Consider the following 27413-nt stretch of genomic DNA (forward strand, 5'->3'; position numbering starts at 1 on the left):
ACACACAGACACACACAGACACAGACACGCACAGACACACACACACACACACACACACAGACACACACACACTTACTGCAGCATGTCCAGACACACAGCAGCCAATGTTGTGTATCCTTCACACTGGCTGCAGTTCAACTCATAACATGTGTTTAACCCCATATAGCAATAACCTCCAGAGTGAGGAGTTGGTGCAATTAACTCCCTCTCTCTTTGTCTCTCACACACACATGCCAACAGCCCTTCCAAACTGCAGGAGCCATAAAACAGAGCAACTTTGTAAAAAAAAAAACAAAAAAACAATAAAAGTATTACAATATGATACTTTCAAGTACAATATATATTTATGTGCCTTTATGGGGTGAACCTGTGCTATATCCAAGGCAATCAGGCTATGCATATCTGCTGTGTGTGTGTGTGTGTGTGTGTGTGTGTGTAGTGTGGGCACAGAGCATTCAGTGTCCATAACCATCACCATGACCCCTGTCAAATAAATAGAGAGAGACTGGATGGAAGACAGGGAGCAAAGCACATGGAAAAAGGTAGCTGGGAATGAGGAGGCAAGGCAGAGGGAGGGAGGCAGAATTACAGACATTTAAATTTGCTTCAGACTCCAGTGTTCCCTCTACCATTGCCTTGGGCTGGAGGGCAAGGCCCCCCTCCCAAAAGAAATCAAAGATAAAAATAAAATTAAAATTCTATGTTATTTACCTACTTTACTCACTCAATTAATTTCAGCTCAGTGTGAGTCTCTACTGCGTTGTGATGTCATTTATGGTCACATTTCTGCCCATCCCACCCACAAAGAGTGGTGCAGGGCAGAGGAGAGACAGGTCGATGACTTGTTCACTTAAGTACAATAAAAGTTTCCCAACAAGCGTTGGGAAGTCAGAACAAAATATCAAATGCTCGCAATCTGGACACAGTGGCAAGGATGCTAGCAGCACTGCCTCTGATGGCAGGGAGAGCGCTAGCAGCTCTGCAGCTTCAGAAAAACCCCCAACCCCCAAAAAATGTCATTGTGGACAGGCACACAGAGGGCCAGGATAAAAAGAATCTGACAAATTTTGTCTGAGAAAATGAGAGAGGATCATGTACCTGTTGCTGTATCCTGCTGCTCCCTCTGTGAGGTTGATATAGCAACCATGTGCAGAAGACTGGATCCATGTTGACAGCTATGCCCTGGACACTGACCAGCAGGACTGCACCTGGACAACACAAGTACACATAGAGAAAAAGAAACAAATCAGAGATTTAAGCCATGAAAAAATATTAGGAATGGATATATTATACAGCTGTCTTGCCTTTACAAAATCAACACAAACAGCCCAATTGTTTGTTCAACACAACTAATTCAATAGGATCCAAGTCAAGAGATGCACAGAATTACTGACTGAGGTGGAAACTATGTGAACTTGAATGGACAAAAATGTTCCGATGCTCCTGCTGCAATTATTTCTCTAAAGTAAGAATGACATCTATATGGATCACTGAAATCAATGTAAGGTAATAACCAATGAGCAAAAGTGATTTAGGGCAAATCTGGTCAGATTGAGTGTCAGGTTCTTCCACTCCTGCACAGTTTACACTGTGTCCTAATGACCTGCTCGTGGGTATCAAGCCTGCTTGTTGGAGAGCAGCAAGGAGCAGTTTGTTTCAACTGCTCTGTTCAAAGTGGTATCACACTAAGCCAAGAATAACATTTTCTTTTGATAAATTTCTATGAAACTCAAGACTTTCTCTGGGTTTTGGTTTACTCTTAAATAATAATCTTTACCAACAATAAGAGGGCCCTGAGGTAATGCATTAGGATCCTATCAATAATGATTCCCATGCCGGCAGGATTAGTGTAGGGTCTTTGGCGTGCCGTGGAATGTCCCAGCATGACGATAGGAGGATGTTTCAGCTCTAGAAGGACTTTCAGCAGTTTAATGGAGATTTGGACAAGAACCCAGTCTTCTGTTTCAGGCCCTGAGGCAAAGCCGAGTGTGTGTGTAAGTGTGAATGTGTAAATGTCTGTGTGCATTTCACCTCCGACAAAGCCCGATTGCTCGTTGCTTTGCCTAACATTTAAGTGTCTCTCAAGCATGGACAAAGCACAATTATAAATTTTACCTCGAAGCACACTTACAGAGACACACGCACATATTTTTGTTACACCACCTCTCTAGCTTGGCAGGAATTACTCGCTCCTCCATTATTCCCTGTGAACAATGCATATAAAACAGGTCCAATTTGCTCCACTTTTACAATGTTAGGTGATTTGTGGCCTGTGAGCTTATGTGTTTGCTGTAAATGTGTATGAGCAGTGAGAAATGAGTCTGTGTCAGTACTGTAAATTTGTGTATACATGTATCAGTACTGGTGTCTGATCATTATTCACTAGGTTCACTTTAATGCTCAGCCGTAGTTAATTACTGGTACAGAAAACTTTCTCTGGGGAAACTTTCTCATTGGATCAAGTCAAACTGGCTCAAAGTTCTTCCTGTATTGCTTCATCTATCTTTCTACTTTCTTTACTTTCCGTCATTTCCATTCTCTTGTCTCTTCACTTTTTTCTCCATCCATCTACCCCTACAAACCTCCTTGTCTCCCTAACAACAGCCTTGTACTTATTCTACATCCACCTCTCTCCCTTTCCTTCTGACGAGGAATCATAACCTCAGCCTTGTGGCTTGAACTCTTATACCACAATGTGGCTGCTTAATAGGCTTTGGCTGTGGCTGTAGTGCTGGGGCCTGACTTCAAGTGGTTTCATCGAAGCCCAGAACAGCATGAGCAGTATAGGACCCAAAAGTCTGGGAATGAGCTGAGTAGTGAAGATGTAGTGAAGATGTATTCAATAATCTGACCCTAAATTGTGGTCCATGGGATGCACTGAGCACACAAGAAAACCACATTCTGCAGAAATGAGTCATAGTGCAATAAATCATGTAACTTAGTAGATGGATTGTTTATAAATAATTATTACAGAGATAAATGAGCAAATAAAGATATATAAACTGCTTAATTGCAGATAACGCTCTCAACCAGAGCAGCTAAGCTGTGTTTTTATGCACAGAATTAATATGTTATAAAGCCAATACAGCTTTAAGGCACGCTACTGTATACAGCCACCAGCTTTTTCATTGTAAACTTTAGGTGAACAGTTAAAAAGAAAATAGCATATGATCACTTTGGGAATAAAAATAAATCATTACACCAAATTTGATTTTAAGATGTTTTATGAAAAGTTCAACTTTTTAAAGGGATCACATGACATCAACTGCATTTTTCTACATAAGGAGACCAAATCCACAAAAGACGAAGGAAGCATAGTTTGACTCTAGGCAGTATCAAAGCTAGTATGGAAATCCCAAATAGAATGAACAAAAATCCATTACAACAAAATGGTCTTAAAGTAAGCTGGTTCTTAAATAAGTAAGTAAGCTTAAGTCACTGGCAGAATACCAGCAGCTGTCATCTTATTGTGGCCGTGTTTTGTGTCTGTCTGGCTTCTGCCAATGACAGCCATGACCATGTTGATACATCACAACTCCACTCAGAAAGCTCTCTGTCTGAGATTAACAGAGCAAACAACCTTTCTTCCCTCTCTCTCTCTGCCAGTTTGACAGTGACACAGAAACAAAATATGTGTTGACCTGGCTTTTGAGGCTTTGAAGACCAAGGCTTTACCATCCACACTGTGTGTTCTTGTTTCATCATTGTGTTGACATAACTGCCAAGAGTGACACCTCCTTTGAAGCATGCAGCACCATGAAACGGCCTGGCATGCTTAGAGGGCGACCTCAGCAGCAGGTTAACTGTTGTTTTTCTCTGCTCTAACAGGACGGCATATGGGTAATTACAGAAAGCGATGACAATGATAACAAAGGTGTTTTTCTTACTTCCTAAATGATTCCTCAAGAAAACATCAGAAAACTGCTCAGTGGCCTAGACTCTGAAAATATACACAACCGCAGAATGTACGTGCAGGCATTTGTGAAGACACACTTACCTTGACTCAGCCAGAGTGGACCTATTAATGCCAAAGGTGTTATTGTTTCTTCAGTGGAGACCAGTAGAGTTAAAAGGAGGCATGGGGCTGCTGGTGTTGTTTTATGGCTGTCTGACATCTGTCCTCAGGCTACAGTAGAGCATTAGACTAGACTGAGAGAAGGCATCTTACCTTTAAAGCCAGTCTCTTCCTTTCTGGGTCAACAGCCCCAATAATCTATCTGCCGCACATCTTTCTGTCTTCATATTGTCTTTTTTTTTATCAGGTTACATGGTTTATACATTGAAATTTTTGAATGCAAAATCTGCTTTTGTTCAGTCACTGCAAGCATGAAATTCAATAAACTGGGAGTGGTTAGGTCAGTGCAAGTTCAAAATCAAGTCCCACAGTGGAGACCAAAGCCCTGATTGGGGTTACAGAGGGCACAACCTCTCAACAACAGAGCCATGACCCCACCATCAGAGTAACAAGACAGGCAAAGAGAGGTGGGAGGTGCTCACCATTCACCCCCCAGATAGACAGAGGGGGGAGGATTCATGTCCTAGCCAGCTAATCGCCCCCGCAGAATCACTTCATTGTTGGACGTGAGGCAGTGCTGGGACCCTGCGTCCAGCTTCTCCAACAGAAAATAAATAAATATAGCCCAGCCCGCGTCAGCCAGATGACTTCTGACAGGTTTGGTTAATTTCGAAGCCAAGTAGCAAAACAAAACATTACGCCAGCGTGCGGGGCCTACGCTGCCTTTAATTGCTTTTCCGATGAGCTCATGACTCAAAGGTGTCCTGGAGTGAGCCATGCAGCCCGACAGGTGTTCTACTGGTGCGTGTGTCGGTGTGAGTGTCTGCAAATCTGTGTGTGTGTGTCTGTGTGTGTGTGTGTGTTGGATCTGATGACACCACTGAAAAGGGGACTCAGCTGTGTGTGGGTGGGTGCAAGGAACAGTGAGTGCAGTATATGTTGTGTGTGCGTGTATGATCGGAGTATTTACATGCTCCTTTATGCACGTTTCTTTTTGTATCCATCTGTGTACTTGTGTATGACAGTGAGACACCGATTCACAAAGCTACACACCTCCTTGCTCTCAAACAAACACCACTCCCTGACACATATTCAGTATACTACTGTTTCCCTGCCTTGCTGCAACCCTGCGGCCTGGGGGCAATGCAGCAACACAGGAGCCCAGAGGCTCAGGAAGGACACAAGCAGGTTTGACTGGAAACAGACCCTGGCCTACGGAAAGCCTGCTCTCACTCTGCGCCCATACAACTCTCTGCATTGAAAGCCAGTGTATATGTGTGCCTGTGCATGTGTGTGTGCTTTTAGGAGAAGATAAGTGTATATGCGTACGTGTGTGTATGTGTGTATGTGTGTGTGTGTGTGTGTGTGTGTGTGTGTGTGTGTGTGTGTGTGTGTGTGTGCGTGTGTGTGTCTTTCAACATGGCCCAACAGCAGTAGCCTGCAGCTGACAGTCTAGACCCACCTCATAAAGGTTGACTATGGCTGTGAGTACAGTAACAGTAAAAGGCAGGAGGAGAGCTGGAGAGTGATTCAGCCAGTTAGGGAGTCAGTAAAATGCAAATAGATAAAGATGGAGTGACAGTAGCAGAGAAACAGCAAAAAAATACAGTCGAAGACAGAATCACAGGCAATACATTCAGAAAGAGAGGAAGAAAAACAGAGTACTTAAACAGAACATATAAAATCATGGATGATGAGAAAGTATTTTTTAAGTTATTTTCCTAATCTACATGATAAGGGAGTAGGCCTCAGAATTTGGCCATGGATCTGTATGATTTATGGGATGACTACAGTAAGTCTCCGTACATGCAAAGTGCTATGAACCGGATATATCACATACACCAACAGTCTGGATAAGTGGGGTTACCACACGTGTCTAAATAAAATACATGTCTAAAAGGTCCACGTACATACACAAACATCCACTACATAATTCAAAACTGTGTATGTTCACTCACTGAGCACTTTATCAGGAACACTAAACTAATACTGGGTAGAGCCTCACTTTGCTCTCAAAACAACCTCAGTTCTTTGTGGCATGGATCCCACAAGATGTTGGAAACATTCCTTTGAGATTCTGCTCCTTGTTGACATGACTGCATCACATCATTTCTGCAGATTTCTCAGCTGCACATTCATGCTGCCAATCTCCCATTCTACCACATCCCAAAGGTTTTCTATTGGATTCAGATCTGGTGACGGGGGAGGCCCCTGAAGTTCACTGAACTTATTATCATGTTCACTGAGACTTTTGCTTTGTGACATGGTACAATATTATGCTGGAAGTAGCAATTGATGGTAAAGATGGTAAATTGTGGGGATTATAGCATTTCTCCTCTAACTGGTAAATGGTAATGGTAAATGGACTTGCACTTATATAGCGCTTTTCTAGTCTTACTGACCACTCAAAGCGCTTTACACTACTTGCGACATTCTCCCATTCACTCACACATTCATACGTCACAATCACACACTGATGGAACAGCCATCAGGGGCAAGGTGGGGTTCAGTATGTTGCCCAAGGACACTTCGACACACGGACTGGAGGAGCCGGGGGATCGAACCACCGACCTGCCGACCGTGGACGGCCCGCTCTACCTCTTGAGCCACAGCCGCCCCAATCAATAAGCAGCTGCCCCAAATAAAGCGTTTCCATCCGCAGAACTACGTTTCCGTCCACAGAACTACAGCTCACTGGATTTTTTGTTTTTCACACCAATCTGAGTAAAAACTCTAGAGACTCTTGTGTGTGAAAACCCTGGTCACTTTTTCTTCCCATTCTGATGTTTGATGTGAACATTAACTGAAGCTCCTCACCTGTATCTGCATGATTTCATGCATTGCACTGATGCTGACTGGCTAATTGCATGAATAAGCAGGTGTACAGATCCTTGAATGTACATATATGTACTGTACAAACACCAATATACAGTCCAGACTGTGTGCATGTCAGAATGTGTACATGGATGGTTGTGTATATAGTGAGCACAAGGCTGAATGTCATTCACAGAGAGATCTATCCCCATTCCCATCAGGGCTGAGGCTCCTTCTTTCCCATCTGCTGGGTTTGTTGACTCATGGTTGTTAGCTCTGGACTTGACACATTTCCCAGGCTAATGTTCAAATCCAGACAACAACACTGACCATGCTGCAGCTCTGTTGTCTGTACAGCTCTGGGTGGTGCTTGACTCAACAGTAGCAACACTTTCCCTGTGTAGGCCTACTGTATGTATGGGTGGGCATGTCACTATGCTAATGTGCACATGTTGTATTTGAAGATAGATGTTTGATTAGGGTGATTTCATAAGTACCAAGATATACTTAAGGCTGAGCCAAACAAAGGTCAGTTTTTGACATCATTTAAACAAGTGCCTTTGAAGCGCAATAAAGGCCAACACTTTTTTTTATCTCTAATGTGATGCCGTCTTTATATATTTGGAACAAGTCCGACAATAATACCTTAAATTGTATAAAACAGATCACAAACTAAATATTTGACCATGGGAAAATGGACTTCTGCACATCCCTAGTATGTACTCTAAATCAGTAGTGAGGCCAGATGAGGGGTTTCAAGCAGCAGAACAGCAGCTCTGTTGAGCTCCAGATGTTGATAAGAGGCTCTATAGCCATACATATTCCCCTTCTGGTTGATTCCTAGACTTCATAAATCCACATCAACTCTCACGGTGTTGAAAAGACGACCAGATACTGCACAATAGCTGCATGTGCCCCTGCTGAAACCCAAGCAGCCCCCGATTTGGAGTATTCCAGCTGTTATCTCTTTCCCTATCCTCTTTCTCCCCACACTACTTCTCTGATATGCCCACAGAAATACACACTCTTTCTGTCTCGCTCGCTTCAAATCACACGAAGGAAAATGCTTAAAGTCACGACCAAATGTGACCTGGCCCTTGTCAGCAAGATAGCTAGCCTTCTTAATGAGACGAAACAGACCTGGTCCTGATTGCATTAATGTATCATTACCGTATCCATCATGGACCTACAGTGTACTGTGTGAACTTTAAATGAGCCCCAGTGTAATGTAAGGGGAACAGGAGAGACACTTCTGAGCTCATTAAAATAAACAGACTTCTGCTTCTGCTGCTGCTTTCCCACAGACAGTTTCAGTTTTGCATAGTTACCTTGAAAACTCCTTATCACTGCTATCATTCAGCTGACTCATGGGCTTTCTCTACAGTTCAAGCTGAGTTCTTTCAGTTTGTCATGAGGAGAGAGGGAGTCAAGCAATTTAATGTCTGTCATTAGCTGGGGTTCCTTCCAAGTAAAGTTGTATGAATTACATTGTAACAAATAGAAAGGCTTATTGCAAATGGCAAAATTAAGTTTACTTGATATTTTAATAATGTTTCTTATACTCTTGAGGCTAAATGTCCATGACGAAGTTATGCAATTAAGAGCAGAAGAAATACTTTGTCAAATAAATAATGATGCAGATCTGTCTTCATCCAAATAATAACTTGAAGAGGACTAGCCCTCCTACTTCGTTTTTGAATTTTAAATTTACATTTATTGTGTCTGAAAGATTCAGTCCATTTCATCTAATTGGCATAAGGTTTAAATTTTGTTGTTTTTGTCCATCTGTGGTGTTCACAGTCAAAAATGATCGACCCTATGAAATGAATGGGTAAGACTGACTAAACTGTACAGACTTCCATCCCCAGACCCCCATAAAAGGGCACACACACAGACACACACACATACATACACAGATTGACCTCACCAGCCTTTCTGCATTTCTTGGGAGCCCCCCATGGGAACCACACCTTCCAGACAAAATATTATACCTAAAGGTTATGGGCATACTGTCATTCTCGCATTATTTCAATCATATAGAGTAACTCTCTTGCAGCTCTGGTATATAAAATTTCCCTGGGGCATTGCCTACATCTCATTCTGTGGCATCATAATGACCAGGCTCTTGGTCGGATCTTTGATCATGGCAGAGACAGAATGAAACTGAAAATGAAGATAAATTACAAGAGGAGGTGTCAGAAGTGGAAGACAGAATATCATCCAAACCATGAGACAACTGACGACGAACAATCAAGTAATGAGGAGGAGGGCCCTGCTGTGCCTTTAACCTTCCAGTCAAAGAATGGGGATTTTTATCATGGTTTTCATCACCATCTGAGAGGAGAGGCAGACAGTCAAATGAGAAATGCTTCAGGATGACCCCAAAGTCGACAAGGTACACCATATCCCGGATTGATGACATCAAATCCTACTTTGAAGTGTTCCAGACTGAGCCAAATCAAACCATAGTCCTTCATATGACGAACCTTCAAATGAATCCAACTCCAGTTTATGGCCTGCGTAGTCTGGTCGGGATTTTTTCCTGCCACCATGTAATTTGCAGACATTTCACGTTGTGAAGATTTTGACACAAGAGATACCTGACTTGGCCGTTGTCAAGACAACAAGCTAGCTGCGAGCTGAGAGGTTTGGAACAAGTGAGCGGAGAGCCATCTATAATTCCAGTCCAGACGTTACGGTGAATGAATGTCTGGTCCCTTTCATAGGTCGCTTCGCCTGGAACATGCAGCCGTATACTAGCAAACTTGCTGGTGGAGCTCCAGAAAAGAACCAGGCCAAGAGTGTAGTCCTGGACATGACAGCAGGCCTCCAGAGGCACATCACCACACGTGATAATTTCTTTACTTCATATGCCCTTGGCCCAGAGCTGCTACGGAAAAACTGATCATGGTAATATTTCACCAGACGTAATGTTTCACATGTTACTATGTCAGACATGAAATATCACTTGTGTGTATGATGGCACATACTTGTGCAGGAGAATGACTGCATGATGGCCCTTGGTGTTGTTTTTCGTCATCCTTGATGTGCCAACCTATAATGCTTTTATAGCGTTGATGGAGGTGAATCAAGCCTGAATCAGAGGAGGACATTCAAGAGGAGGCTTTTTCGAGAGGAGCAAAAAGAAGCCATGGTGTTGCCCCTTTTTCAAAGGCCGAGACTTTCCACAAATACACGTGTCTGTCAGATTGATGAGAGACAAACAAGGGCCAGAATCAAGCTCAACAACCATCAACCATCAGACTAAAGAGACAAAAGGAAGAGGTGCATCTCGAGATGCAGAAATGAGTATCATTATGCCATATAGTTACAAGGCCACATATTGTCAAAAATACACATGAGCACACACATACATAATGTAACCACCACATAATGTTTGTTCCCTGATTGACAGATTATGAACCCTGATGCATTTTTTTTACATTTTAGGGACACTTTTATTGATGCTGTGCAATGTTCAAAATTTAATCTTGTAATAGTTAAGTTTTCCGAAAAGAGTTTTGGCCCTGTGTCCTTTTTAGCTTACTAAAATTATAATGGTCTATATGATGCTAATGGTCCATTAATACCATTTTGTACCATTGTTTAAAAATTGGAGGGGTTTCAAAATAAATGTCTTGTCTGCACTTTGACACTAAGTGGTCTATGATAAATAGTACGATATGTTTCATATATACATAAATACTTATTTTACTCAAAAATGAGTTGTATACGTTCAGCTCAATGAGGGCTGTAAAACTGCTTAAGTTCCAAAGAGAAGAACAAAACTTATAATTATAATTATTAGAAATTAAGTTAATAAGAACATTTAATACAACATCAGGTGGTAATCAAGTGTTGTGTACTTTGATTGTATTAAACCTTCAAATATTTCACTCTTTGAAAGCAGGAAGCTTCCATTCTTCTTTATTTTTTTTATTATTTATTTTTCTCCGGGTCACTTTGCAAACTCCAGCTGTATTTGATGTGGATTCCCAAAACAGATCCAGTATAATTGCAAGAACAGTTCAACAGTGGCTTTGGAGGTTCTAAAATGTTTGTAAAATCAATCAATACATTATGACCCATACAAATGACATATTGGTTATTACTTCTGCATGAGGGGTGTGCTGTGGTTACATGACAATTAAATAGGGTTGTACTATGTGATGGTTTTGTTTTCATCATTAGATAATGTTAACTGTGACTATAATTTGATGGTAAACAAAAAATTTGATACCAAAAATAAAAGAATAACAGTAGGTGGGACTAATCCAGTCATCTCTTTTTGATATGTTATTTCTGTTGTTTTATTTGTGTCAGAAACCTATATGCTGTATATTGTTGAGTCCAGCTGATTGAAATACATTCAATTCACTGTGGCTTCCTTTTTCTCTTCTATTCCCTGTCTTCATCTAGAGACTGGTCGTCTGACCTTCTCCAGCCATCCTCTTTAACTTTCTTCTCAACCCTCAGCTTTCAAATCAGGGACAAGGTCGCATTTTCAAAATACCATCAAGCCTTGTCCACCTCTCTGCAGAGTGTCTGTCCCCTCACTCTTTCAGCTCTGCCTTTTATCAGTTCAGGAGACTTCGTAATGACCCCATGTACAGATCAAAGTCCTCTGCCTGAAATTTGGGATCACTCAAGAAGCTGTGAATGCTGCGCAGAAGAATCTGATGTTTGCGTGGCAATATACATTGGAAGCTCTGCTTTGGTCTGCCCTTCTATGTACTATATCTATCTGTCTATCAGTCCAGCTGTCACCCAGTCACCTAGTCTCCATCAAGTAATCTGCCTGTTTGATCTATGAGTGAAGCCAAGTTCATTTTAAATACTCTTTCAATTCTGGCAACAGTTTAGGTGATAAGCACTCACTGATAAAGTATTATTGCACTGCGCTCCTCAGAGATCAATAAAGAACATGGCCAGGATTTAAATGCATTTTTCCATGAATGTTCAGTTACTGCTCGTTAGCTTCCGAGTTCTTATATTTATTCCAAAGAAAACAATGTTGCTGCTGCCAGAAATGGGGAGAACAAACATCATTTTCTGTACACCAGAGGATTTTTTCTTGGTAACCTCCACAACACCAAGAGCTGAGAATAGAGAATAGCTCTTGTAAAAACCTTCAGGATCCATTGAGGGAATTAGTATCTTCTTATAACAAGTGAAAGCCTATTAAAATAAAATCAGTTAAGGTAAATGATTATGGTTTTAAGAAACAGATGTTTTCACAGAGGGAACATTTCAGCATCTTTTCCAGTGGATCAGTGTTTCACACTGCTAGTGCAGTTGGTCACTATGGAAGTATTATTCTCCATAGGTGCCTAGCTATTAGTATGTCTTTGTATTATACAGTTTCTGGTCAGATGGTAAGATGATCAACTGTAATAAATCACTTATCCCAAATTTTTAAGTCCTCATCTGAATTCATTATCTAAATCTAGGTCATATACTTCCATCTACTTCCATCTACTTTTGGACTATTTATACAGAATTGTCTGAGTAAGTATTATGTGCATGTGTAAGAGAAAATAAGTCTGTGTCATGTCATGTGTGTTTTTGCTCTCTATTAACCACAGTTACAATCAATGTGTCAGCCTCTCACATTCCCACGAATGTGATTTTGTACTTTTATATGAAATACCTAATATCTCTTAACCCACACCCTTTCTGTCTCTCTCTCTCTTTCTCAGTTCCAGTCTCTGTGGGTCCCTCTCAATTCCCAGTCCCACTGTGCACCTCATCCTCTTGTTGCTGGCCACAGTAGATTGAAGATTACTCCTCTTAAAGACATAGCCTTAAGTGGTTGCACATTTGAACCATTTAGCAATTTGGTCTAATGGTTTCAGGATGAGCTATTTTAGCTGCAATGCGGGGACGAAAGGATGGAGGGATGAAGGGCTGTACAGTATGATGAAACACTAGCTCTGATTGGCTGGATTTCCTTATCCAGGAAGGGGGTCACTCTGGTGTCAATGCTAGGGATGAGCTCAAACAAAGATAGGATGATTACAAGTGAACAATAAGAAGTTTGCAGATGGAGAAAAACATTCCAAGATATGTTAGCAGATTTTCATGCCTGTTTTAGATTCATAAAGGTCTCATGTTACAGTAAGGTCATGGGGTAGGGCTACGAGGTTGTGTGTGTGTGTGTGTGTGTGTGTGTGTGTGTGTGTGTGTGTGTGTGTGTGTGTGTGTGTGTGTGTGTGTGTGTATCTTAAAGCCTCAGAGGAAGAGCTCCTTTGTAATCTTAGCCTGCTATTAGTTTCTGTTGAATGAAGCGTCACTGACAGCAAAGAAAAGGCCAAGTGTGTGCCTTGTTGTTGGAGGATGTCACTCCTATCTGCACACACACTGATGATAAGGAAGAAATGTTTATACCTGTCAGAGCTGTATTTAATACAGTCAGACATCACACATACAGACAGACATGTACTTGTGCATTCACACACAAATAAAGAATGTTTGGGCCACCTGCAACACAGGGCATCCAAACTACTATCAGCTGCCCTACATTAACAAATCACTGCACAAAAGCAGTGATGACTCAGTTACTCTAAACACACTTGAAATGCTCCCTGGGCTGGCTTATTGCAGTTGAACAGGACAGATAGGGAGGAGAGGGAGAGGAAGATGGCGGGACGATAGGGATGAAGACAAGGGAGGGGAAGGGACAAGTAAAGGAAATGATGGGAGGAAAGAGGTGAGTTAAGGGAAAAGAGAGGGGGAATTAAGGCAGGATAGATATATGGGGAAGACAGGGAAGAACAGAAGAGAGAGAGGGAGGAAGGACAAGTCTTTGAAGGTAAAAAAACAGCAGCTGCTGCCAGAGAGGCTGCACTTATCCTTCAACCTCTAATCTGAGAGTTATCATCAGGACACAGTCTTCATCTAGAGGGACAAAGACCCTCTCTTGCTCCAGTTATTTCTCTCTTGCTGTCCAGTTCCTAAAAATCAAACCCAACGTGTTTGAAAGGACACACAATATCATGAAAATTACTATATGAAGATATAAACATACTATGCTGATACAGATAGTAAACACATACTGCTGTCATGCAGAACAAGAGCAGCTCAACACTAAACTTATTCTGTAGACTGTTGTTCATCTCGCAACACCTTGGCACCATTCCTCATACATGAAATGTTGAGACGCCACAGACAGAGAGAGCTGCAAAGGCCAGCTTGCCAACAATCCATCTCCTTTCCTTTTGGATGTCTGTCGGCTAATGAAAAAAGTGAAGATGACATACTTGGCCATGGTGACGGGACAAATCCCAAGGTGATCCAAAAAAGCCCAATATGAATGCCTCCATGGAAATCTTAAACTTGATGAAAATGTTTTCTGTCTAGACTCATTTAATTCACAAAGAAAGGAGAGTTTTTTCCCCACCTTGAGAATGAGTGGCCAACACCATTTAAAAAAATCTAATGTGAGAGCTGGAGACAAGATGGTGGAAAAGCTATTCTGACCATCTAATGCAGAGTATTGCTTATCATAATCAGCACTTAATATTCCACTCCAACTCCACCTTCAACAGGACTTAAATTATGGGAGATGCATTGTTCATTACAGGGACTTGGCAAAATCTACCGTTCCAACAGTGGCAGCAACAGCTAGGACTTAGGAAAGGTGATCTAAGATGGGTACTCCACTATTATTAGAAGCTTTATAAACCTGGTGGCTGAACTTTTAATTAAGCACCAGTAGAGGCTGGTGGAAGCTAATCTCTGGCTATTAGTGCCGGGAACTCGTCCTTTCATCTGCAGGTCTTGTATATGTTGAGAGGGGAAGAGAGAGGTGCTAAGACTGCCTGTGTTTACTGCCTGTTTATCTAAGTAGGCATGTGGGGGGCTGGAGGGCCATGGCAGGTCAAACCACACACAGCGAGAGGAGTCCAGGACCCCTGGAGGACCACTCAAAGTGATGAGATTTTACAACTACAGCTTGGCCTATGACTACTGTTGCTGCTGCACACACGCGCACGCACACACACACGCAGCACACACACACACACACACACACACACACGCGCACACACACACACACACACACACACACACACACACACACACACACATTTGTAGTAACAGGCTGGCACACACACAAAACCCTGATTCAGAGTGATGAGAGTTTGTTACTACTGTGTTGAGACTAAGTGCCCCAGGGGTAGGAAGGCAAGTTAAGGGTTCCTGTGGAACTTAGGGCCCCCAAGGCAAACATGGCTTTGAGATGGCCAAGCCTGTATACACAAGGTTGTAACTTTAAATCTGCTGTATTTACATTACACATAGGAACTGAAATATACACATAATTTCCAGCTAATAACACATTAACGGTGTCAGCCTAACAACTTCGTATATATTACTACGTATGTATTATTATATATACACACCACTATATATATTACAGGCATGAGAGAATATTCCTTCATAGCAGATGGTCAGACTGCTACCGCCTATGTGATCTTGAGAGGACTTCAGAGGACTGCCCACCAAGAGAGAGAGAAAGTAGGGGATACTGGGGATACTGGGAAAGCCGTGAGCAACCAGCAAATCAAAGGCAAGCAGTCTGGTTTGTTTTCTCATGGCACAGGGCCTGAGTGAAAAAAACAGCTAAATAAAATAAACCTTTAATTTGAGTGAAATTGGAGGCAACAAGCGCTGCTGTAGAAAAGACTGTGAAGTGTGATTTCTTGCGGTTTGGGTTAATCCTGATTGAGGAGCCCCTGAGTTGAAATGTCAGCAATATGAGACTAAAACAAAAATAATTACACCCAGGGTTAATGAACACAACTGCCTGAGGCACAGGGAACTACACAGGAAAGGGAGAGAGAGAGAGAGAGAGAGAGAGAGAGAGAGAGAGAGAGAGAGAGAGAGAGAGAGAGAGAGAGAGAGAGAGCACTCTTATCTCACAGAGAAAGAGAAAANACTCTAAAGAATAAGTTGAAGAGGTAATTTGCCCTCATTTCTCAAACAGAAAGGGTCAAAATCATAGACCCATATTTGTCTTCATGCAAGCTGCTAAACCACTAAGGTAGAATAATAAATTGTAAGTGAGCAGGCTGGCACTCTGATACAGGGCCATCCATCTGGGCTTTTGCTATGCCCTGAGTATTATTTCCCCTCAAGGTTAATGACTTCTATGGCTAAAGGATGAAACAGATGGCAATGCCTTAGCTCCTTTTTAACTACTGCCATGCCCTTCAAGTTTATACCATCTCTTTCCAACCTGCTTTCATCTTTGCTGTTATGTCTACACACACTATCTCAGCTGTGTAGGGAGCTGCCCATTACAATAAGACTGTTCACTGGTGCTAGGAGGCACCTGCACCTTGTAATGTGTATGTGTCTATGTGTACACACACTGTGTATGTGTGAGTGTAATAGGAAAAGCGTGTAGTTTGGCAGGTAGAAGTGTCTGTACATCTGAACGGTATGGAACCTACAGAAAATAAAAATATTAGTAGGAAATTATTATTTCTTAAAGAAAAATTCTGATCATTGAATAATATATCCTCAATTTCCCGGTGAACTACATTGTTTTTATTTTCAGATAACATGAAATCTGGCTTACACAAGTTGTTTTAAAAAAGTTTTTTAAAGCTTATTCTATTTCTTAAGTGAGCTTCTTTTGCTTACAAACAGTTTATTTTCTTATGAATTGTTTGTTATTTCTGCTTCAGCTATATTATACAGTATATACAGTATAATCATTGAAGCTTGTTAGGAGATGTGTGGTAAAGTGTAGTTAAAAACACTAACTATGTGTCAGTAATGGCAGAGTGTTTTGGAGTCTAAATGCAGTACAAGATGTTCAGCTCAATATATGAGGGTGTTGAGACTATATATGAGTATATAGAGTGTGGTCTGAAAAGCCTAGGACCACTTTCCTATTCAAGTAAGTGGGGAAAGTGGTCTCAGCCCCCACCCTGTGTCTCTCATATTAATTCATGTCAATTTGAAATCTAATTTTTAGACAAAAATGGAGTTGAAGTAACAGTAACAGAAGTACTTTAATTTTCTGCAAGAGACCAGTGTATATCCAGTCACAGATACACCCTGTGTGTGTGTGTGTGTGTGTGTGTGTGTGTGTGTGTGTGTGTGTGTGTGTGTGTGTGTGTGTGTGTGTGTGTGTGTGTGTGTGTGTGCTTCAGGACACTTCTCCTCAGTATGTCTCTCCCTCTGTGCTCTTAAAGCTGCCTGCCCGTGTACAGCTGCTGAATGGGGGATGCGTCCAGGCATAGAGTCCCACAGAAACAACAACAACCCACATCAAAGGAGTTATATTGGCGGAACATGATTATCAACCTTTATCCTATGAGTCTATGAGTCCTCCCTCCGCCCTAGCATCACTCACTGCTATAGGGAGGGAAGGGAGAAGAGAGGATGATTTTCTAAATACAAGCTGACCACAAACTGATCCCTTACTCATGTCTTCCTTTTGTTTTTCTTTTTTTTTTTACTATTCCCCTGTTTTAGTTTAACTCTACTTTCTTCAAGCTACATACTGTAAATGCTCAAGGAAACACAGACACTGATAGAGACAGCCATTACAATCATTACATTCCATTCATTCACTATGCATCAGGTCTTCCAAGTCACATCACAGTTTCTAACTTTCAAACCCATTACTCACACAGTGCGGTGTAAGCCCTATACATCTATCAACTATTGAATAAGTGTCAAATACAGTGTCATAATGTCACAATGTCACAGAGTGGTCACAAATCCAGGGTGTATTCTACCTCTCACACAGAACAATTATATTCATTGATGATCTTTATACCAGAAGTTATTTTTCTGTCAGTGTAGATGTTCTACTGTGATTATGTCATTTAAGAATCTCTTTTTGGTGCATCGTTTTTTTTTAATAAGTTACAATGTTTCAAATTAAAAGTATAATATTACATTAGACAATCTTTGCAATCCTGTTCAGCGTCCATTGGCAACTTAACTACATAAGCCTCTCTGGAAACCAGGGGAAACGATGATCTGAGTGTTGAAATGGTCTTACTCTCACTGTAAGTAAATGGGCCAATATGATCTCGGTGGTGATATGCTTTTGGTAATCCAGGCCATGGGCTGGGTGCAACCAGTCACCTCTTTCAGCTCCAGAGGAGCTGACTAATAAAGACTAGACAACAGGCTAAAATGAACTGATCTCTCATTCCAAGCCCAAGGGATGATCAACAACGGTCCTCTGAGCATTACCTAACTTTAAAGGATTGTGTTAAGCTCGTGTTTTGGTTGCTGTGAGGTCAGGACCCTGAGACAATGTTGGATCAGAGGGGAGATAGTGTTGCAAAATAGTGAGCTTTACCGCAGCAAAGTATCCAAGACATGAACCTGACCCGCATGAAGTCATGTACCTGGCTTAAGATTCATGACAAGAACAACGAGGAACATACACTGACACACACTTTACAACCATAATCTGTGCAAGCATTACCAAATATATAACACTTGTTAGCATACAGACCTTCACATTGTATATAAAATCCATATGTGCAATGTGCAGGAATATATGCAACCACACAAATACATATTGAAAAAGTACAACTGATTTACAGTTTAGTATTCTACTTGAATGTCCCAGGCAACCCCAGGTGACAAAACCAGTTCCAGTATTTAAGTTTTTTTTTTTTTTTCCTGTCTACCAGTGCAGTGAATCTATCGCTGACAGTTTTTCCAAGTTATATGTCAATCTAGATTCTATATTTCAGACGTACTTCACGTAAACAAAACATTTAACAGTAGTCACAAAAAAATGCCACATGATTTTTCTGCTGCTGCTGAGGGGCAGACAGAAACATGCTTGGCAGACAATGATCACATCTACTTCATGAATCTTGTGCAGGAACTAAAATAACTAAAATATACTTATACTTGAAAATATACACTTAGTATACAAACACACAGACATTACGTATAGCCACACACACACACACACACACACACACACACACACACACGGCAGATTGTAGTGGAATAAAAATGTGCAGTCAGTGCTGGGGATAATGGGCCTGACGTCAGGCAGACCTATAAACCCAACTCAGGTGTGGGTTTATTTTTCTTGGACCTATCAGACAAGTCATGAAATAAAAATCTCACTGACAGACTCACAGCTAAACAATAAATTGCTATTCACACTTTCAAAAATGTTAAGTAGAACTGCTGTTCAAATAAACCCTGGCATCTCCTCAGGCACACAGGCTATCGTGTCATCTGACACATCTCCCACAACCACTGGTGTAACACCCACCACTTGAACCATACATTGTATGTTGGGGCAACTGTATCATGGGTCCACCCCTCTGCAGCGGTGCAGGACTGCTGCCTGGCCAGAGAGCATCTGGACAGAGCACGAGAAGTGCTCATTCATTGTGAATAAAAACAAATTTAAACTAAGACATATTTAAATGTTTTACTCACTCGCTGAATCATAACCTTTGTTCATTATGAGGGTAGGAGTCTGCATTACAAAACTGATTACTCTATGTGCCTTTGGGTAAAATGAACCAAACATTTTCAAAAATGCTTCATTACAGTATATTACAGCTGCATACACCCAGTTATAATGCAAGGTCTGGCACTGGCATGGTCTTGGGTGGACATATACTGTTACTTGAATACAGTATATGTAACATAATGTGTGTATGTGAACATATACACAAAATACTAAATATTGTGTGTCACCTCGTCTGTCCAGACACTGACAACATGACACTTAAAAAATCTACATACTGACCTGGTGAACGTCAGTGTTCCTTCAGGAGCCTTTCCACCATTCACCAAAAATGTGAATTGTGCAGAGCTTTTTTTTTTTTTGAGAATTTTTGTCAAATGTAAACGTATCAAGTTATTTGCTTCAGTTAATTGTCAAATCATAATTGTACTCATCAGGGCTACTGTTAACTTCTGGCCTTTTCACATTTAGGATTCAGTGACAGTGAGGCTGTCCTCTGGTCCTGACCTCTCTCTGGACCTCTCATCCCAACCCACCATAAAGTTAAGGGAGTGTGGACATAATCTGTGAAACTACTGGCTCACCTTACTATGACCTGCCTCAAATGCTTTACCACGTCTGATTACATCTATTGCTGTCAACCACAAAGGACCTCCCAGGAAAGGTCCTTGGAGCCCATGATATCTCTGAACAATCTGCTGTGGTTGGGGTACATCCTACACAATATTGTAATGCACTATTATGGTAAACGGGACTTGTGTAGATCCAACACACAAGCAGCCTAAACAAGATTTCTCTGCAAGGTGGCTGACCTCAGTCTACATGAGTCAAGGGTCCAATGATTTGGGAGGACCTATGCATGAAGCCACTGTTCCTGGGAAGACCTGGAGGAAGGTGCTTGCCCTGATGTGACCATGACCCATACTTCGATAAGAGGTAAGACAATATATCAGTGGATCAGATTATCAATGAAATTGCATGTTTGTAGTATATACTAACATTTAATTAAACTACAAAACAAAGCATTATGATATTACATAATGCTGAAATGTAATATTTTATTTCTTAGGGGACAAATGTCAGATATAAATTGTGGTAGAGTATAAAGAAAACAAAGTCAGGAGGAAGAATCACAGAATTTACCTGACATTAGAAAACACCGTTGTTTAAACAAGGTCAAGACTGAGAAAACACTTTGGAATTCACAACATGAGTACCAGACTTTCCAGTCATGTCTGGTTCAGATCTTATGAAATACTGCTGTAATTTCACTTTGAACTCTGTACTGTGATCTAAGGTTGTGATAATTTCACAGTGTTCACAAGATTTGTTAAAAAAGCACAGCTTTGTAAATAAAATCATTCTGAAGACGCACTATCATAAAAATCAGCCAAAGACCAGCACAAGACTACATCTGATGAAAGAGACACACTGTAAAACATTTTCACTTAATGTGGTTAATAGTGATAAAAATTTATTGGAAAAGAAAAACATATTTTAATCTTCAATCTCTTATGAGCAACACCAATTTAATTAACTAAAGTTACACAAAAAAGAGCCATTGTTCGCAAGGAACTAATTTATAGAATAGAAGTCACAGTTCAAAAGATTTTCCTCAGTCTAATATTCAGGAGACATACTGGAGGAGGGAGATCTGAATCAGTGTCCATAAAATTACACCTGAACTTAGAGAGGACTGTTGTCAGCAGACGAAAGCCTCACCCATGTTAACACACTTTCTCCTCCTTTCCCCACACAAATGTTTCTGTAATATATCATTAGATGATATGAAATTTCTATTATAAAGCACATGTATTGTTAACCAAGTGCAGTGAAATATTGGCAGTCTGTAGTCTACGGATTCATCTCCATAGATGCCAGGTTCTAGTTATGCAGGAATACAATGCCTGATAAGACAGTAGAGTGAGGCATGAGAAGAAAACAGGCAGGCATCTTACTGTGAGTAACATAAATATTTTAAAAAAATAAATAAAATTAATTAATTTATAAATCAAAACAAAGATCATAAATAATAGACAATAGACAACTTCACAAACAGCAACAGAGTACAGAGAAAAAAAGAGAATTAGGCCTATTAAGAATAAAATAAGAAACACCATCAAAATTATTACTCAACATTATCATTTCGATCATCTGATCTCTCTCTATGAACTACCATTAAAAGTCTCAGAACATCCTCTTTTTTCTTTTGAAATGTAAGCTGTTCAAGTCCAGTGAATAACTTTAACAAAGGTAAGAGGTAAACTGGCCAAGGTAAAAAAAAGTTTAAGCCACCATAGTTTTCATAGAAAACAGGGTTATTAAGAAATTGGTTAATTTATAGCTTTCTTGCAGTAATAAATTAAGCCTTAAAAGTTGATGCAAACAATTCCTACAGGTGCCCCAACTTTTGTTGATGATGTACAAACCATCTGTCTGTACAAAGGCAGTGCTGAAACAAACTGTTTTACGACACCCATTAGAAGAAAAGAAAGTGAAAGCAAATCAACCTGCAAGTGCAACATATTGGTGGGAACTTCTGCATCAGTGTTAGGACAAACTTTCCAAACAATGTTTGATTTCCACTGTAGAAAGAAGCCACGATAAAATATCATTATTTATGTGTTCTATACTTTAATTTCAGAAGCACTGATACATTACACTATGTACATTTCAGTAACAACTGGAAAAATAGAGGTGCTCTGAAACTTTTGACTGGTCGTGTACATAGCCACTCTCTCTTTTTCTCCATCCGCCTATCTATCTCCATCATTCTCTCTTTCTTTCCAGCTTGTCAGAAACACACACACATCTGTGCCCCCCTCACCACCACCAGAGCTGAAGTTTATTTGACTAGAAAATTACCCTCCTCATGTTTAACATATCTCCAATATTGTCATCACCAAATATTTATTTGTAGAGGAGAGGACCTCTGAATGGCCACATTCCTTCTGCTTTCCAGCATTTATACAACTTTCTGCACAAGCACCCGCACACACACACACACACACACACACACACACACACACACACACACACACACACACACACACACACACACTCAAGGCTAGATAGGTTTAGGAGTATTCTACACAACTATCTTGCAAGTGCTTGCATGTACTTGCATGGGTGAATTTTTTTTAAACTATTTTTTATTATTTCCTAAAGAAAAAAATTTCCAACACCTCTCTCCCCTCCTCTTGTGTAAACTAGAGAGGAGGAGGAAACAAAGGAAAACACTAATCTAAATGTTTCATATGATAAAGTGCCTCAATGTCAGTGAGAATTAAAGCATGGTTATGTTATATGTCAGAGAATGGTCATCATTACAGTGATTAACAGTTTAATTTCTTTCAAAACAATGATTTGGCTGCTTGGCAACTATGTATCAGATAACTCATAAAGACTTGTAGATGTCATCCAAACTTGGCAATAATAATTTAATGAAATAAAACACCAGAGATTACTTGGAGTGTCTGCTTTGCTCTGTTCCATCAGGCTGAATCAATCCCACGATAATTTACTTGATATAATCATTGTGCCCATTGTGGTTTACCAACAACTTCACTGTGGGGGGTGCTCAACCTTATGAACAGCGCACCACAAGGGGGCAGTGATGTAACAAGGACCTGGAAATGGTCAGAGAGGCTTATTCATTAAAAACTTACTGTGAAGGTGAGGGTGGAGGTTGAAGGATGGGGAAATGAATGTGGAAGAAGAAGAGTAGAAGGAGAGAAAAAAGATAAGGCAACAGCAAAGTCAAAGTATCCAAGAAGGGAAGAGGAGAAAAAAAGGAAAAACGTTAGGGAAAAAAGGGGAAAGTAGAAAGGGATATCTGAAAAGAGTTTAGCATGGCATATATACAACTGTAGAGAGAGCAGGAAATAACAGTAGAGATTAAGGCCACTGAGTGCCAAACAAAACCAAGCCGCTTAAATAAGAGAAGTCCATTTAAAAACCACCCTACTAACTCTCACCTGTAATCTAAAAAATTCATTTAACAGGTAAACAGAATCGTTCTTTCAAATCACAAATCTCTGACCTTTCCAATTTTTAAATATATCCCAGCACTCAAGCAAACCAAACCAAACAATCAAGTCTTCATTTAGATACTGTACTAAAAATATTAAAGCCTGTGAGCCAGCTATGTCCTTTGAATGGTGGTGCGCACACACACACACACACACACACACACACACACACACACACACACACACACACACACACACACACACACACAACTGGACTCCCAGAGAACAGTCCCAGTAAAAACCACAGGTCCCAGAGGGATGCGCCCTGGTGTCTTTGTAGTGACCAGTTCCTTAAACAGGCCTGGAGATGATACTGATACAGCAGGCAGGGTCATGAATACGCTGAATGAGGAGAACTCTGCACTATTGCTCTACATACCACAAGTTTGTATGACCTTTTGAATAGTCACATTGCCTACCAACCACGACGATCTGTGGCCTATCACGCATATTGTGTGGGTTTGTTTGATTTGTTGCCCTTTTACCTCTATGTACTTGCTTGCACCACTGTAAGCCTCAACTGTCTGGCCACTACATGAAACGCAACCAATAGCTGCACTGAATCTGAATATTTCTGGGAGACATTCATGGAAAAATTGTTAATGGGAAACTTAACATCTTATTTCACATTTCACAACAAAGATATCCCTGTTACACTCTGTTTATTGCCCGTATGTTTTTGTTCTAACATTCTGCCCTGGTTCATTCTACCTCTGCCACACACACTGTCCAATTCCCAGTTTCTACCGTATGTGTGTGATATTTTGCCAACCCAGATGTCTAAGCCTTGGCCTGTTTGTCTGCCTTGATACCCCATACTGAACTCCCCAATGCTTCACATTTCTCTCTGCCTCATACTGTTTTTCTCTCTGCCTGCCTCTCTTAAAGGGCAAACCGCAAAGATGAAGAGCCCAGTGACCAGTGCAACACATGTGGTAAAGCACAGACACACACTCATAAAGCCTAGTAATATTACTGCAGTACTTGCTACCAAACCGCAACCAGTTCCAACCAAACTCAGCATGCACTCACCACACCCAGTGCTGTGTCATCCTGACAAAGCGTGGCCTATAAACAAATCAGTGTAGGACAATCACACAAGCAGAGAGGAATCTCAGAGCAATCCTAAATCAGAGAAGGCAAAGATTTCTTTAAAGTCTTTGAAAGAAAAAATAACAAAAAGTTGTACAACAACTGTAACATGAAAACAACTGTGTCTCACTTAGAATGATTTATAGAATGATTCATAATGTACTGTAGCATATCAAAGGTATGACATCATTTTTTCTGCGTACCTTGAAAGCATTTCAAATATTTGGTAATTTATTTACTTACATGAGAACACTTAACAATATGTAAGTACTAGAGGTGAGCCAGTGTGAAGCTGTGGTTCATTATCTAGTGACATCGAGCCAATGGAGTGAGACCATCTAATCAGTGTCTGTCTGACAACTGTCTCCAGTACCCTGCTGCTCTGTGCTGTTCTTTCCCTCCCCTGGCATGGGTGACCCCATGTTCACACCTGGAATTGGGGCAGGGGTTCAACAATGTCTCTGAAACGCCCCTTTCCATCCCTGATACCACGGTAGCAGTCCGTCAGGCTGCTCTGTGCCCACGGGTTAACCCTACCACCTACTGTGTGGGCACCAGCTGAGGGGATCTGTTGGATGTCATTATAAGGCAACTTCCTTTTATAATGTCGGCTCAGCTCAGATCCCTGGAATACACCAGATAACATTGGATTTAGGCAGACCAAAAAAAAATCAAGATCAACATTTTAAAAAATTAAAAATGCATTCTAGAATAATAGTTCAATAAATGTGTTGACCATCTAATTTATTGTTTTAAATCTACAGATAAGACCATTTGCCAAATCGCCTTTCTCTTGTAGAGGGTGTATCTGGTTTTCAGGCTCTGTGACCACAGAGGAAGCTTCTGTGAAGGTTTCTGATAGCAGAGAAGGATTGGTGGCTGATAAGAGAGGTGTGAACAGCAGTGTAAGCTTGTCACTGCAGGGGGCTGGAATGACAGACCATCAGAGGTTAGGGGGTTACAAGGCTAGAGAACCAGATGCCATAGAACTGGGCAGTGTCCAATCTACCTGACATCACCTTTATCTTTCTTGATTGGTTTTTGATTTATTGAACCATGGCTATGATTAGTATAAATATTAGGTATTTTGTCCTATCTGGATTTACCTTTAACATAAAATGGAAACATTGTATTATTAGAAATTCTAGATTTCCCTTTCATCCTTTATTATGATGCCTTAAGTTTGAAAAAAGTACAATTTGGGAAAATGTGAAAATATTGTATAAATGTATATTGCACTAATATGAAGATGAAGTTTTTTGCTAAGGCAGGCTTGGTAGGTAAGTCACTAAAGTATTTAAGCATAACTGGATGGAGGATCAACAGTGCTGTAAAAAGCTCAGGTTGAGGGCTGGTTATGGGGGTGGATGGCGGTTATGGGCTGCAGGATGTTTTAATTCTGAGAGATTTTAAGATTTTAATTTCCTGTTTGTTACATATTCAAAGGTTCTATATGTAATACTTAGAGAACCCTCATTATTAATGAAACTGGGGGCCTGTTGCTTGTGATTGTGCTTTGTATGTAGGCACAAGCAAGCATACTCTGCAAAAAATTTACATATTGGTCAGACAAGAAAATAACAGAAAGAAAGGAGCAGTCTACCCTTCCATGCCGCCAGACAATGTGGCATTAAGTGGAAAAACAGATGAGAATGACAGGCATGTGCACAGAAGGAACGTCTACGAGCACCAGCATGACACCCTGGACGCATCCACTGGAACACGTATGCAGCATGGTCTCACATACACAGCATGGTCTCACATACACCCCAAATGACAGGCGCATGTTTGAGTCTGCGTTGTCCTAGGAGCTGGTCGTTTGTTGATGTTAGCTGACTCCATTTTTAGGCTAACGTTAGACGTGAGATCGCAGTTAAGGTTTCCTTCTGATGTCACTTCCATGTAAACCTGTTTGTGCAACCTATGCTGCACAGTAAACAGTGCACCACCACTCTTTTGTCAGCCAAACCTTCCTGCAGCTCCTTTAAAGTCATATGTGGGTTTTGTCTTGCCCTTCTGCCCAGCAGATGTGCAGTTTTATGTAAAATATTCCTTGGTCTTCCAGATCTTGCTTTGAGTTCCAAATACACATAATTCTTGACAATTCTGTCTTATGAGTTTTAACGAGTCAATTAACAAGTGTTTTACAAGTGGGAGGGTGCCTAAACTTGCCACAATAGCTGTTTAATTTTTTTCTACTTTTTAAGCTCATGAAATAAAACACAACAGTGCACTATTCCCCTCATCTGCCCAGGAACTGCAGATGGAAATTAGCTAGAAGCTAAATCTGGTACAAGCATCTCTTCTCTTTTTTGTGATGAATGTATTTTGTACATGGTACCTGATATACTGTAATTAAACTTTAATACTAAATTAAAATTGGGGGAAAGGTTCATTATTAATGTCCGTTCGCTACACGGACTGTATTAATTTCTTTTCAGTTCAAAAACCAACAAAATATAGAATTTGCCCCGAACCTTTGCATATAACTGAAGTTATGTGACTCTATGTGCACAGTATTAGAATTATTGCAAAGAACTGATGCAGCACCTCATGCAACTCTACAGTTCTACTGAGTCATAAATCCACCATGTGACTTAGTGATAAGGTCCCTATGCTGAGTTCCCCCGTCTGCGTCTTATCACACTGTTGGCACCCCCCTCTCCTCTCCACCATCGCACTTTACACCCCCCTACACGTTGCAGACAAGCACGACAGTGTGACCTTTGACACTTTAATCAATGGGCATTAAAAAGCCTCTTAAACAAAACTGATGAAATGGGAAGATTGGACTGACAAGGCGACTGACTGACTGGCCTAGAGGCTAAGACGGATCCAGAAGCAGTGGCGCTGAAATGCCGTCACCAACACATTGGAGGTGGCAGAGGTGGTGGGAGAGTGTTGGCTATCACAGGGCTTACAGATTAGCCTGGCTTATTAGTTCACTATAGGTACCTTCCACCTTCTCAGGATTGTCACACATTGC

At 40.8% G+C, this 27413-nt stretch overlaps 1 protein-coding gene across 1 annotated transcript in view; it reads right to left on the minus strand.

The window, feature by feature from the left end:
- Nucleotides 1-27413, minus strand: part of vps13b (vacuolar protein sorting 13 homolog B) — a 322535-nt gene that overhangs the window by 188976 nt on the left and 106146 nt on the right. The window contains exon 20 of the mRNA XM_022753222.1: nucleotides 1099-1208. Within this exon, the coding sequence (XP_022608943.1) occupies nucleotides 1099-1208 (110 nt within the window). The remainder of the gene's footprint in view (nucleotides 1-1098; nucleotides 1209-27413) is intronic.

The sequence above is a fragment of the Seriola dumerili genome, unplaced genomic scaffold, assembly GCF_002260705.1.
Source record: "Seriola dumerili isolate Sdu_G_001 unplaced genomic scaffold, Sdu_1.0 BDQW01000191.1, whole genome shotgun sequence".
In the NCBI taxonomy this organism is placed as follows: domain Eukaryota; kingdom Metazoa; phylum Chordata; class Actinopteri; order Carangiformes; family Carangidae; genus Seriola; species Seriola dumerili.